Source organism: Taeniopygia guttata, chromosome 11 (assembly GCF_048771995.1).
Source record: "Taeniopygia guttata chromosome 11, bTaeGut7.mat, whole genome shotgun sequence".
Lineage (NCBI taxonomy): Eukaryota > Metazoa > Chordata > Aves > Passeriformes > Estrildidae > Taeniopygia > Taeniopygia guttata.
In genome coordinates this window covers 16481552-16496711 of record NC_133036.1, presented here as the reverse complement: position 1 = coordinate 16496711, position 15160 = coordinate 16481552, and the positions used below count along the sequence as shown (strand labels likewise).

Here is a 15160-nt window from a genome sequence, read left to right as displayed (position 1 = left end):
CCCTTCTCACTCCCCCTCCCCCCACGGTCCCTTGTCCCGACCCTTTGTTCCCTTATCTCTCCCCCTCACCATGCAGTCCGGTCCTGGTCCCTGTCCCCCGCCTTTCCCCTCACCACGCGGGCCATCCCTGCCCACCCCCCCCGCCTTTCCCGTTGCGGTCCCCAGGGTTTCCCTGCCCCTGTCCCCTGCCCCTGTCCCCTGCCCCTGTCCCATTTGCCACTGCTCAGGTTCCCCCCCGCCCCCAGCACAGGGTATAACCGAGCCCCGCTCGGTCCCCCGGTGCCTCGGGAACACGCTCCCACAATAAACACGTGTTTGTACCCGAGCCCCGTGTCGCCATTTCGTCTGTTCCCGCGCTAGAACTGAGCCTCGCAAGAGCTGAGGGGAAAGCGGCCGCTGCCTATCCCCTCCTCTTACCGTGCTGGGCAGGCGCCCGCCCAGAGCTGGTCTCGCACGGCAACATCTCACTATGGTTTGTTGGAAATGGTGGGGGGAGAGGAATGTTTTGGAAGGTTTTAATTTTGGATTTAGTGTGTGTTTTTTCTTCTTCCTTTTATAGTAGTAGTAGTTTAATAAAGTTTTTCCATTGTTATTAAGCTTGGGTTTGCTGTGCTCTGTTCCTGATTCTATCTCACAGCATTCATTTGGGAGGTTGCATTTTCATGGAGGTGCTGGCATTGTGCCAGTTTCAAACTGTGACACCAGGAGAGGGGAAATGAGACCAAGAAGAAAAGCTAACTGCGTTATACAATGACATCCCTCTAACAGCCACCTTCTGTCCTCATCCTTCCTCTGCCCACTGCAATCAAAGAAATCTCTCTCAAAATCACAAGAATGGCTTCAGTACTTGACCATATGGTATGTGATCTCAGCTTGTGATTTTGGAAACAAAACAGTGCTCCTTGAGGAACATCCCAAGGAAGCCAGCTAGCAGAGGCCTCTCACCAGTGCAGATCTCTCACTCACACAGGGCTCCAAGTGCTCAAAGCTGGCACCTGAGCTAAAGCCCTCCCACACTCCAGGGAAGCTTCAGCCCTGGTGCTGAAGCGTCTGTGGCTGGGCTCTCCCCATACCTCGATATCCTGGTGTCCCTGGGGGAGGATGGTTCCTTGGCTGGGATTGATTGTAAACTCCTTTGGCTCCACATAAAAATGAATTCCCTCCCTCCAGGACGGGTCACTGTTGCTGCGTATCTGATCAAAGACATTCACAGCAGGCTGCGTGCCATCCTTCGACATGCGGAGCTTGAACGTCACGGGCACCGGGGAGGTGTTAGTCAGGCGACAGCTCTGGGTGTAGGGAAAGCCTAGGAAAGGACACAAATATCCATTTAGGCACCAATTATGGCATGACTCCTGGTGTGAATATCCTAGTAGGATGAAAGTGTCACTGGAGTTTAGCTCTATATTGCCTGAACTACAGCTCACCGAGCAGCTGCAGGAGGAATTGATCATCACTTAGTTCCCTTTGACACTGATTCCAGACTGCAGCCTTGAAAATGCCGACTCTTAGCCCTGCTGAATACTGCAAGCCTCTCTCTTTGTGATGGGGAGGAGCTCCCTCACCTGCCCCAAACCAGCGTCAGTTATTACTCAGTGGTGAGTGTGCACCCAGACCGAGCATTTACTCTGAGAATTCAGGCTGTAAAATTCCTTGTTAAGGCTGCCAACACTCCCACCCTTTTCAAGATCTATAAACAGTGAATCGTCATTGAGAAGAAGCTACAGCAAAACAAAGTGAGGATGCAGTCAGGAACTAGAACATGATGCAAAGCACCCTAATGCAGTTTCCCTCTGCAGGATCCTTAAGGCAGCTCTTGGTTTGGGCCAAACAGACTGAGCACTTGACAGCTCAGAGCCCACTCAGCTGGAGGCAAACCCGAGCCTTGCTTTGAGATTAGCAATTAGGAACCATGTCCCACCTCACCCAACAAACGGGGACATCACACCTGTGCTGCTCACTGTGATTGCTGCCTGCAAGGGCTTACCCCACTCTAGCTCTGAGATTTGCTTTCCATACAGAAAGTCAGATCCAGCCAGGCACGGTGGGGATGTCCTGCAGAGCCTGGACAGCAGCCACAACCTGCTCTGCAGTGGACATCTGGCTGGGCTGGCCAGCCCTGTGGGGAGGAGGCTTCTCCCTGGGCCTGCTCACCCAGAGTCATTGGAACACAGATGGGGAGAAACAACAACTGCAGGTACAGCCCAAAGCTTCTCTGTGCCCATCAACAGTGACCACTGCCAGCTCCAGCAGTGACTCCAGCAGGGAGGCAAGAGAGGCACAAAAAGGACAAACACAGATGTCAAAACCTCAAATGAGACTGAGGTCACCACATGCAGACAGCAATCAACAGTTTAAAAGAAGCAAAGATACAACAGCTGCCTTCAGCTGAAGAGACCTTAGGAATGAAATCGGACTAAGCAGGATGAATCTCCTGTTTCAGAACCATATTTCTACCTGTTGCCTTTCTTGTTTCATTTATTCAAAAGGCAACTTGACAAGTGCCTCTGTGGTGATGCAGGGTGAGGAAGAAGCAGCTCAGGAAAAGCAATTACTTTTCTTAAAATGTTAACGAACTTCATTGTTATGGGTTTAGGCTTCTTAGTGAATGTTCCCCTTGGGCTGGGAAGGGGGATGGGGGTTTTGGGGGGTTTTGGCTCCCGGGGTGGGCTTCTCCATTCGGGGATTTTGGAGTTGTGTGATGCCGTGGGCGGCTGTGAGGCCGGACCTGAGGTTCGGCAGGGAGCGGAGCTTCCCCTCCTCCCGCTCGGGATCGAAGGTGCTGCTGCTGCTGCGGGAGGTTGTGTGCTTGGCCCCGGGACTGCCCTGGGCTGCGGCTCAGCACTGGGATCCAGCCTGCCTGCCTTCCCCGCTCCTGCCTGCTGCTGCTGGGCAGTGCCGAGATCCCCTCTGCCCGTGAGTTTGCAAAGGAGCATTTCCCATCTTCTTCCTTCCTTGCGCCCGCTGGGAGGGGATCACTGCCCTGCCAGAGCCCACAGCTCCTCCTGCTGTGATCATAACTACACCAAAGGGGAGAAGCACTACTTGGCGGGTGGGAAACATCTGCTCTTGCATTGTTGTCTCTGCTGTCCCGACTTTCTATGCCTTGGTTCTGTTTGATCTCACAATGGCAAAAAGCTACCTGAGGCACCAGCAGCCCTGGAGTTCACACCCTGAAGAGGCTGCTGTGGCAGAACATGAGTGAGGGATGCTTTGATGTTCAAGTGCTCCATTGTGGAACACACAGATCCCTCATGCTGTGTCCCAGCCCAGGGAACACTCACCAAAGGAGATGGCCCCGAAGCTGAGCTCATCAAGGTCGAAGTGTAAAGTCGGTTGAGTGACATTGACCCTGCGATGGCAAGAACAGAGGAGGAAATGGTTTGGTTAAAGGGATTGCAAAGGTCCGGCTGTCGTGGCTCAGCAGAGTAAAACCTGGTGTCAGGGCACTGTGGGGCTCAAACATCCTCTGAAAAGAGCAGCAGCAGTTCTACACAGTGGACAGATGAATCCTAGAGAGAAGGAGCAGCTTGTCAGCAGTGCACCAGCTGGCACAGCCAAGAGCAAGAGCTTAAACAGCCAAACAAGGGTGTCCTGCATCTAGCACACCACCTCACCTGTCCTTGAACTCAGCAGACAGACTCCAAAAGTCACCAACTGAAAACCAGCACTTGAAGCTGCACAACATTCACGAGTTTATTTCATGGTTGATGCCAATCAATGCCCACTCTGCCTTCTGGTTAAAAATCAAGGACCAGTGAACTGTGCCTTCTGCTGTATTCACAGGACTGCCACTGGCTCTGCTCTACACCTCTCAACAAGAGACACCTGCCCTTGCTCAAGGAGAAAGCTGCTTATGCAGAAACATCCCATGACCAGTTTGGGGGAGGGACAGAGGAGAATCAATTATTTGATGGTGAAAGGTTCTCTCTTGATTTCCAAAATAAAAAAGCATCACTTTTCCTCCAAAAACAAAGTCAGCATGATTGTTTCTCCACTATAGGCAGACCTACTCACCACTTTTTTCTTGCTAAGTAGTAACTTTCTTGTTCTTTTTTATCTATCTCCCTTATCTCATTGGTATAATTGACTGCAGATTGCTTTAATTTCTTTACTGCCTTGACCCAGTGCCTCCCAACAGCAGCAGCCCAGCTCCAAAGCTCCAGAGCAGCCAGCATCAGCTCTCCTGCTTACCCTACATGATCCTAGCAGCACATGGCTCAGGCTAGCAGGGACAAGCCCTCATGCTGCTGTGGTGCTGAGGACTGAGCTCTGCCTCCCCTGCTATCAGCCCTTCTCCCTTTTGCTAAGCCAGGATTATCTCTTGCCATGGCACCAGGCCATAGGATGACACCCCTGTCCTTGGGACAGTTCCTGCTGCACAGTTCCCTGTCTCCCACATCAGCCCTCTCCTGGCTGTGGAAAGGAGCTCCCAGGGCACTCTCTGCACAGGAGCTGAGAGCACGGCTCGTGCCCCACAGCATGGCTGTGAGAGCTGAGGTGAGGCTGCTGCTGCTGCCCATCTGGGATGGATTATTAACAGAAGTTTTTAAAAACACTGCTGCTGGTGCAGAATCACCCAGGCTGGCCCATCTCCAAAGCCCTGGGGGCCTTGCTGGCTGTTCAGGGGGACATCCCAGAGCAGCTACTGCCCAAAGCTGATCCATCCCACTGCCTGCCATGGCCCAAGGCAGAGGGAGATCCCTGCAGGGAGGAGTCATTCCAGCTCCTGGGTACACACAGGGCAGGAGGCATCCTCACACTAAGGCAATGCCAGGATCAGAGCAGAGATTGAGATCTCAGGAAACACCTTTTTTCTCTTCTCAACCCCAAAATGAGGAAGGTGTCCCAGATGTGCCCACCAAGCTCCCACAGTCCTTACTTGATGGGCAGGATTGCAGGCACAGGAGATCCAGCCACACTGAACTGGAATTCTTCCTCAAACTCCCCCAGCACGGTGGCATTGAAGGAGATCTGAATAGTCTGGATCCCACCTGGTGCAATGATGCCCTCCTCAGGTGCAAACTTGAAGCAGAAGCCCACGTTTGCAGTTGAAGGGATATAGGTGAAGGGAGCATCAAGAGCTCCTTGGTTAATCAGCTTCACCTGCAACAGCAAGAAAGCAAAATGGAAATACACATGGAATCTTCCCTTCTTGTGAGTTATTTTCTAATGATGCAATTAACACCCAGAAAAGGCAGAAGGTGCTTTGTGCTGCTGAATGGCAGAAGTTAAAATATACAATGGGACAAGGTCTGCCTTTGGGTTTTCATGCAAAGCCGTGGTAACTCCACATAACTGCAGTCACCCTGGGGTTATCCCATGGACACAGAGCAGTCACCTCTGGTCAGCACCACCAAGCTCATTCAGACCTGGCCCTGAGAGCAACGTGGGGTGACTGCAGCTGCGTAGTGAATCACCACAGCGCTGCTGCTGCCCCAGCGAGCACAGCTCCAACAGTACCATCTACTCATTCACCTTTTCTCATACCATGAAAACAATACATTGATTAGGAGGCATTCTAAATGTATAGACAGCACCATCTTTTGGTAAGAAAAATCAGTGTGTCTTTCCCTTCTCCAGCCAGGCTTTTGAAAGTGTCTGGCATGAGGTAGTGCCTAATTTTCTACCTCTTTCAGTTGCTCTCTCATGATTTTTTTTGCAAACTTGACACTATTGGGGGAAGGCAAATAGGTAGAAAAATCCTTTGCTTTATTCCCAGGAACATGTTTCTCTTTCTAGAGCCTGAAATGCACCAAACTTGAAGTATGGTGAGGGATTGGTCAGCAAGGGAAAGAGCTCCCAAGCTCTTTGCAAGAGCCAGCACTGAGCCAGGAGGCTGGATGGCTTTCCTGTGGCTTCCAGGAATGAGCAGCAGACACTTGACTGGAAGCTGTTTCCAGTGGACTGAAGCCCAAACACAGCCAGTTTGTTCCAGCTGCTTCTCAACAGCCCAGTACAAAGGTGCCTTGTGTCTGGCACTGCCACAAAAGCCTCTGAACGTGCAGCTGTCTGACCCCCTGTTGCTCTCATGTGCCAAGGGGTTGTTCTGCAGGAAGCCTCCCAGCTGATCCCTAAGGAAGGCTGCCCAAAAGCAGGGACTGGGGCTTCATGAACCACAGACACACCTTTCTGACCCCCCCAGATTTGACCACTACATCAAATATTCCCTGCTCACAACTGCCCAGGTTGGCAGGAATTCCACAGCTCCACCAGGCTTGCTGCTGCCTCAGGAGCCATCAGGATCCATCCCAAGCCCTGCTGCTCACCTCATAGACGTGGAGGGTGTTGACAAGGATGTTCCCAAGGTTCAGTGAAGGAGAGCTGAATTCAAGCAAGGGTCTTTGGCCTTTCCCTCTGAGGCGCAGGGGCAGCCTGCTCTCACGGCCTGGGGAGAGATGTCCATTTCAGTACAGTAATTCCCTCTGTTACACTGCATTTTCCAGGCTGCCTCAGTGCTAGTCCCTGACTCTGAGCTGGATGCAACCAGCTCCTGATGCTGCAGGAGAAGTTATGGACCCTTCTCTTCCCTCAGGAGACATCCCTTGGGGCTGACTTGCAATTTCTAACCCATTCCTTGGGCTGGTTTCCAATTTTAGCCACCAGTTTGCTGAGTTTAAAACATCTCTGATGTAGTGACAGGCCAAGGAGCAATGGGTAGAAATGAAGGAAAGGAAAATTAGGTTAGATATTAAGAAGAATTATTTCACTGTGAGGGTGAGAATTATTTTACTGTGAGACACTGGAGCAGGTTCTCCAGGGAGGATGTGAAGGTTCCAGCCCCAAAAGTGTTCAAAGCCAAGCTGGATGGGGCTTGGAGTTACCTGGTTTAGGGGGAGGTGTCCCTGCCCATGGCAGGGGCCTTGGGACTAGATGATCTTTAAGGTCTGTTCCATCCTTACCATACTGTCATTCTGTGGTTTCCTTCCCATGCACTTAGAGGAGCTCTGAAATCCATTCAGTGAAGGCACAAAGCTCATCAAGAGTTTGGCAATTGCCAAACCACCTTGCCCAGCAGCACACGACTTTGTTACCAAAATCCTCAACTTCTGGCACTCAGCATTGTGTTCTACTTCCACAGACTGAGTTGCAAGGTGACAATTCCCACACAGGGACAGAAGCAGGTGCTGGCCAAGGGTGCTCCTTCTACAAACACCCTGGGCTCAGCGGGGCTCAGCCACTCTGGTCTGGTGGTGTCCGGGCAGTGGGAGTGATCCAGGGTCAGGGAGCCCATTTCTAACTCAGCTCCCACCACCTGATGATGGAGCCGTGTCAAATGGACCCATCCTGGAGGTCAGTGGCCTAGAGGGTTCAGTGCTTGTTCACTAAAGCTGTTGTGCTCTGCAGCTCTTTGGCCTTTGAGGAAATGCTGGCAAAGCCATGGCAGGAAAACCTCTCCCTGCACTGCCTGGGTTGTTCTGGGATCAGTAACCCAGACACAGGATTCTGAGCCCTGGCCTTGCACAGGAGACTCCCTGGAAGCTGCAGGGCCAGTGGGGATGTGCCAGCACTGCCCTGCTGACCAGGGACTCTTCCCAGCAGTTACAGGGGAGCCCAGTGGGCTCAGGCTTGCACCATGGCTTCACTGTGGCTGAGAGCAGGAGGGGAAAGGAGCTGTACCTGAGATGTTGCAGTAAGCCACACTTTGGTACTTCAGTGCTTCCAGGGGTTTGAAGGTCACCTTGATCTCGGCCGAACAATTTGGCCCAATTTCTCCCTCCTAAAACACAAAGAGACAGCAAAACATTTATCTTCCAACTGCACATTTCTTGTTTTCGACCACAGTCCTGTAAGCCTTTATTTAGAGCATCAGTGATGAGTGAACAACACAAAGAGCCCAAGGAAGCACTCCAAAGCCAGCTCAGCACACCCCAGGAAGCTCTCAATGCTCAGCTGATCAGCTCCCACTCTCCACAATGTTCCTACTGCTCTGACACAAGCTCTTGGTCACCTCATGCTGCTGTCACCTACAGTGGGATGCAACTGCCACTGTGCACTGGTGGCTCTTGGCCTTAGATGGGCCATAGGAGTAGCCAAGGAGAGAACATGATCCCCTTCCTTGAAATACAAGTGTTAGTTAACCTGTTTTGGAAGAATGCAGAGGTTGGGATTATTCTGGGGTTTACTCCAAGATGAGGAGGGATTTTGCACTGTGCAGACACCAGGCATTCATCATCTCTCACAATGCCAGCGCTCAGAATCAGGGCTCGGGTTGGTGGGAGGACGTGGCAGTTTGCTTGCACAAACAGAAAAGGAAAAGGTTTTCTGCCCCTGTGTGCAAGAGAACTCAAAAGGCCCATTTAAACCTTCCACCCTTGTGTCCAGGCTCTCAGATGACACTGGAAGGGACACTCAGAAATAATGCAAGGTGTGGTTACAAGTGGGGATTGGCATTTCTGTGATTAACCTTGGGCTGAATTTGGCCTCCAGCGAACCATTGCAAGCTTGAGGTCAGTATGTGAACTGGCAGAGCTCCAACAGCCTCTGCTGAGCCCCACGCACCACGTGTCAGAGGAGCCCCTGCCTACAAGAACTGCTCCCCATGGACACTGCAAGGACAGCACAGAGCACCCTTGAGCTCGAGCCCTGGCAGCAGAGCTCGGCTTTGTCAGGCTCCCAGCCCTGCCTTGAGGCTGCAGGGCAGAAATGCTTCCAGCAGGGAGCTCTGCAGCCCTGCCAGAAACTCCATGTCCTCCCTCCCAGCACTTCCAGCCAGCTGAGGATCCACTGAGTGCCCGCATCTGGGGGGAAGGGGGCCGGGGAGAGGGTGGGTGGGAGGAGGAAGAGGAGGAGGAGGAGGAAAATGAGGTTCTCAGCTATCACTTACCATTGGCTCAATGGAAAAAACATCACTGGAGAACAGCAGGGGGTCTTGTTGCACCTTTGCCATCTCCTCCTGGACCATGTTCCTCAGGACGGCAGGGCGATCTTCATAAAAGCCCGTCACCTTTTGTATTTTTAACATCTCCTTGAAGTTTTCCGCCCACACCTCATTTGGCGGGTACAGCAAACGACACTGCCTGCAGCCACAGGGAGAGACAAGGCCAGCAGATCGTTTAATAAACCACGTATTTGCAGAGGGAAGTGTGAGTGCAGGAGGGGAAGCACTTGGGGAGGAGCAGCAGCAGCTCCCCAGCAAGGGCTGGCCCCAAGCCATGGGGGTCCCACATGGATCAGAGGATAACTTGCTGTTCACTGGCACAGCAGGTAGTTTTACTCCACACTTGTGAGCTCAGGAGAGGTTTCCAAAGCCAGCATCCCTCAAGAGAACCCCCTGGCTCAAAGCCTCTGCCAAAACTGAGGGAGAATCCACCTGACATCTCAGCTGGCTTTTCCTACTACTCAGTGCTCAGGGGAGGCAGATAAAGATCATGGAGCACCCACTGCAGGACTTCCCTGGGTTGCAGCTACATGTTACCAGCATCACTCTTTGTTTCTGCCATTTTGGACCTGCCCTGTTCCCTACTCTGCCTTTCACAAGAGCATCCCAGAGCACTTCCAAAGGAAATGGATGAATTCAGGCACCGAATCCCTTCAGTGGCATTCAAGGTTTTATATGCAACATGCATGAAAACAGAGGCTCTGAGAGGGGAAGGGACTTCGTTGTGCAGGAGGGAACAGCAAACTCCTGGAGAGGCCTTTTCATGATCTAGAGCTTTTGGGGCATGGCAGGTTGCAGTTCTTTCAGCTTTTGCGTGGCAGTTGGCACAAGCAGCCTGAGCAGAAAGGGTGCAGCCAGACAGCCTTTTGGGTTGTGTCTTTTGGCTGCTTGTGAGGTGCTTGCCTTTTTTTTTTTCCTTTCTTCTTTCTGCCTTTTTTTTTTTTTTTTCCCAGCAATGTTTTACATATGATGAAAAGCCGTTGCTGCTTCTCCTGCCAGCAGGAGTTGACTAACTCAAACAGAACCCCCCAGGAAGGACACAGCTGTCCAGGCCCCTGGCTGCAGGGAGGGTTTGAGCCTGGTGTCGATATCAGAGGACAGTGTGAAAGACACCTGTGTGTGGTGTCAGCAGGTGAGTGATCTGCTCTGTCCAGCGCCAGAATTTAAGGAAGAAGTGGAAAGGCTGAGGAGCATTAGGGAGAGTGAAACAGAAATAAACTGGTGCAGTTACACCCATCCAACCCTGAGAGAAGCTCAGCAGGAGCCAGAGGAGTCCTGCCCTTCTTGTGATGAGGCAGAAGGAGGAGACCTAAGAAACAGTGGGGAATAGAAATGGGTCTCTACTGGGGAGGTAATAAAATTCCTTCCTGACCCCCATCACCTACCCAGGTGCCCTGAGAGAATAGGTATGAGGCCCTGGCTCCAGAGGGTCTGGCAGATGACACCAAAGAAAAAATTCTGTCTGGAGAGTCTCCCAGTTGCACTTGTCTGTCAAACAGATCACAGCCTTAAGTATTAAGAAGAAAAGAAGGGTAGTGGTAGTAGGTGACTCCCTTCTAAGGGGAGCTGAGGGCCCTGTATATTTGACCAGATGCATTCCACAGGGCAGTGTGCTGCCTCCCTGGGATCCAGGTACTGGATATCACCAGGAGATTCCCTAATGACTAAATGAACTTCATCTGTTCACCACAGTCTGCGGTACAGTGACCATGAAATAATAAGAGTTCTCAATATTCAGTGAAACAAGGACAGGCATCAACAAAACTTCCACTCTGGACTTCTGGAAGGCAGATTCAGCCTGTTCAAGAGACTGATTTGGAGAGTACCTTGGGAAACAGCCCTTAAAAACAAAGGGGTCCAGGAAGAATGGACATACTTCAAGAAAGAAGTCTTGAAGGCACAGGAACAGACTGTCCCTGTGTGCTGAAAGATGAGCTGACAGGGAAGACAACCAGCCTGGGTGAGCAAGGAGCTTTTGAAGGAACTAAGGGAGAAAAAGAGGGTGTATCACCTTTGGAAAGAGGGGCTGGCAACTCAGGAAATGTTTAAGGATGTTGCCAGGTCATGTAGGAAGAAGATTAGAGAGACAAAAGCCCAATTAGAACCTGAGGAAATCCAGTCCTTGCAACCAACCTTTCCTTCCAAAATGCCATGGTTGGAGTATAAATGGAACTGGAATGCTCAGTGCTGAGCTCCTGAAGCCCAGGGACACACACCCTAGGGCCAGGGATGGTTTACTTGGCCTAAACCATTCAAAACCACCAACACCCCCCTGAGGCCACACATCAGTTTCAGTCTTGGGCCATGTCTCTCACTGAAATGCGTCTTTCAAACCAACCTCCTCTTCTCTTTATTGTCATCTTCCTCAGTAGGAAAAGTCTTCCACTGGAAGTGAGCTGTGATGTTACTCCTGTTTTCAATGAACATGGTTTTGTGGTTTGTCATGGTGATGAAAGTCTTCTCAAGCTTCACAGAATATGTGCTCAACCCAACGTTGAGATCTACAGCTTCTCCATGGAGGTTCGTGTGGATACTTTCTTCACCTGGAACAAAGCAAAAGGGAGTCTTTGCTCAGCTCACTGGCTGATGGAAGCACGAGGAACAGCTGGCTGATGGAAGCAAACCACAGGTCACAGAAGAACGTTTCAGTTTTTAGCTGAATGAGCAGTTCCATGGATCAGTACATTTATCACATCCTGACAGCTCTGGGTGTACAGAGTGAGGATGTCCTGGGCAGATGCTTAAACACCTTATTTCTCAGTGTGTTTGTAGAGATTTGGCCCCAAGGTGACAGTATGTGCAGTGAGATTTGTCAGTGTGCTCTGGTGACCCACTCGGATCACCGGGATTTCTGCATCAAAGTCCTTCAGGTGATGCTGAGGAGCCCTGCTCAGTCCTGGCCTGCCCAGGGTCTCCCTGGGCATCCCACGAGACTCCTGTCTCTCCTGATCCCTTGGATCCCTTGTTGCTGACCAGCAAATACGCCTGGGGGCATGTGGGCAGCAAAAGGAGGCCCAGAGGAACAAGGGAAGTGACAGCCCACAGCAGGAGGGGACACAGGTGAGGAAACACAACCAGCCTGGCTCTGTATCATGACAAACCACTACAAAATGAACACCATGAAAATCATCATCATCTCCCTGTCTAAACCCACAGCCACATCAGTCTTGAAATATTTTATACTGTTCTGATCTCAAAAACCAAGCTGGAGCATTGCAAATTAAATAAAAAAGGGACAAAGGAAAGATTAATAAGTACAGAGCAGCTCCTATATGAAGACTGAATGGGATTCCTCAGTCTAGAAATCAAATGGGAGATAGATGTGAGAGGTTTGCAAGAGCATGAACGGTCTGGGAAATGGGGACAGGGAAAAACTTGTCTTGATTTGTCACCAAACAGGAACTTGAGGGCCTGAAAATGTTATTAGACAGAAACTACATATATGTGTAAGGGCAACATAGAAAAAGGGTCTGTGACAAGCCAATGGAGAAGCAGCATATGGCATAGGGGTGTGCAAGAAATACAATGCATTGGAGGGAGTCTGATGGAGACCTCACATACAGCACTGCCCAGGGATAAAATAAAACTTCATCCAGGCATAGCCACATGGTAGTGGAGAATCAGGGATCCTCCTTCCTCCACTCAGCAACTCCCAGCAAAAATCTTAGCCCTGTTAGAGGCGATGCACTTTATCAACCCCCTAAACACCAAGGAGTTCTCAGTTTTCTCTGGGGTAAAGCTGAATGGGGAGGGACCTCTAGAGGGAATGGAGGGGGATGGGACAACAGGGAGTGATGGTGCAGAACTGTCCCGTGCCCCATGCAGGGCCCAGCACTCACCTGTGTTGTAGCACACTACCAGGGACCCATAATGGTCCCCAGTCGTCAGTGCGTGGAATCCCACTGTCACCTGCATGCTGTCACCAGCGCCCAGAGTTCCCGTGGCCGGAACCACAGAGAAAGGACTGCAACACAGAGAGACGGATCAGGGCTGAGGGGACACCTGGGGATGAGATTCCTTCTGCAGTGCAGCTCACTTGGGCAAGCAGGGAGCAAACAAACCAGTCAGCAGAAAGACGACAGGACCAGAAACAGCCACTGACCCACTTCTGAGGAGATCCGGCCCTCAAAGGATCCTGTGGGTAAAATTACCTCATCTCCCCCATACGCTGCATCCAGCCCTCTGCAATGAGACTCAAGGGTCTGACTGCCAGCAATCCCATCAGAGAATGGTTTGTGAAAAGCACAGAGAGGGTTCAGAGCTATCTGCATGCACAACTTGACACTGACTGCCTCAGGAATTTCTCTTTTCCTGCTGCCTATAAACCTCATCTCAAGAGATGCAAATGTAAGGGCACTCCCTGTCCTGTGAGATTACAGCCTGGAGTCAGGGAGAAGGAACTTTTCCTTGAAGACCAAAGAATATTTACTGTAGAATTTGCAGTGTGGTTCTTTGGTTTATTTTACCTTGAAAATGTCCTGATTTAGCCTAAAATGGCACATTTTACCAGCATTTCAATGAAAGCTTGGAAACCTAAAAGAAGGATGCCATTTAAAGTCTGAAGGATCCAATCCCAGCTAAATGAAGCACCAGTAGCGGGAGCACATCAAGGAATCAGAACAGGAGGTTTCTGTGTATTTACTAGCAATACAATCTGGGACTCTGGGTTGTCATCCAGACTGGTAATTGTTTGCTTGGCCCAAAGAGAAACTCTGTGCAATGTGTTTGGAAATAATTATGCAAATGCGTTGGTGCACTTTGGATTTAACAGGAGCAATCAGGATTGGTCACCAGGTAAAGAGCTCTTGTCTGACAAACACAAGACTCCATGCTTTGATGCTCAGGGACAGCTCAGGGGAAATGTGCTTCTGCCCAGCAGCTGCTGGGCTTTGTGCTCTTCTACAGCCCCACTGAATAAAAGTTCCTGGCCTTGGGGCTTTGCTGGTGGTCAATCTGTCACTTAAAAGTGTGTTCTGGGGAGTTTGGTGATGAATGCATCACACCCCAAAATAAAGAGAACATCTGGCAAGCTGAACCTTATTCTATGTCAGTTGCTTCAGGTTCTGCTCATTAAGGATCTATTGCTGCAATGATGGGCCTGGCCGGTTCCCACTACCACTAGTGAGAACATCACTACTGGCTGAAGGAGAAGCCTTGGGCCAGCAATGTTTATGTGCTGGACATGAGACTTTGGAGGGAGGGGAGGAAAGACAAGGCCCCACCATTCCCAGAGCCAGATTAGTGTACGTGCTCCTGCATCTGCCCTGGGGGTGATGCCAGGACTGCTGCAGGTCTCTGCTGGGGCTTGGGGCAATCAGTGCCTGGTGTGGGCAAGGCACAGGATTTTTTCTGATTATTTTGCCAGGGATTTCACCAGGACAGAGAAGCTGCCAGTTAAGGGAATCCCTGGCCACACTTCAGCACTACATTCCATTCCATTCCATTCCATTCCATTCCATTCCATTCCATTCCATTCCATTCCATCCCGTTCCCACTGCTGCCCCATGTTACATGCTCATGCCCTCAGATGGCAGGATGGGAATAACACTCCTGGGGGTGACCTCAGGGGTTGTCTGAGAAAGAAGGTATCTTCTTATTTTCAAATTATCAGGAGAAGAGGATCCAGCCAAATCCAGGACTCAGTTTCAGGACTGAAAAACTGAGTGCCAATCAGCCCCTGCATCTCCTACATCCCACCCCGGGCTGTACCCAGCAGACTCCTCTTCTGTAGCAGTCATCTCTCACACAGACCTGTCTCTCCAAGATTGAAGGACTCAAGCTCTACAGCTAAACTTAAATCCTCTGAATTTCAGCCAATATCACAAAGCTGTTCCCTGAGCCCACAGATAGAAGAGCTGTGAAGGAGACATCCCTGACACTCTAATAACCAAATGAAAACCACTGCCAAGAGATGGGGCTGGCAGGCTAAATTTTGGCCTTTTATCTGTAAATTGTGAGCAGTTCCTTAAGACAGTTCTCATCCTGTTAGATGTGCTCTTTCAATGAATCACTACTGCACCCAACAGGAAAAGATAACATATGGAGGGGGTTTTAATAGGTTGGTTTTTTCTGCTTTATAACTAGGTCAATTTATATGTTTGTTTTCTTATATGGCATCTAAAGACAGCTCCAGATCTCCCAATGGCACTTTGCAATCCCCAGACACTGGTCTTGCTTTGAGCAGTGTGTCTGTTCAGATGATTCCCAGAGTCCTCTCCAGCAGAAGTTATTCTATACTTTTCTAAATCAGCCCAACTGCCTTTCACATATTCCCTAAAT

General features: G+C 50.6%; 1 protein-coding gene across 1 annotated transcript in view; it reads right to left on the bottom strand.

Moving 5' to 3' along the window:
• The window catches only part of LOC105760502 (hydrocephalus-inducing protein homolog), a 65989-nt gene that overhangs the window by 47956 nt on the left and 2873 nt on the right, over window positions 1-15160 (bottom strand). The window contains exons 3-10 of the mRNA XM_032750518.3: window positions 12721-12845; window positions 11220-11424; window positions 8828-9020; window positions 7621-7720; window positions 6270-6388; window positions 4883-5106; window positions 3285-3352; window positions 1074-1306 (exon numbers count right to left, since the gene is read on the bottom strand). Of these exons, the coding sequence (XP_032606409.3) occupies window positions 1074-1306; window positions 3285-3352; window positions 4883-5106; window positions 6270-6388; window positions 7621-7720; window positions 8828-9020; window positions 11220-11424; window positions 12721-12845 (1267 nt within the window). The remainder of the gene's footprint in view (window positions 1-1073; window positions 1307-3284; window positions 3353-4882; window positions 5107-6269; window positions 6389-7620; window positions 7721-8827; window positions 9021-11219; window positions 11425-12720; window positions 12846-15160) is intronic.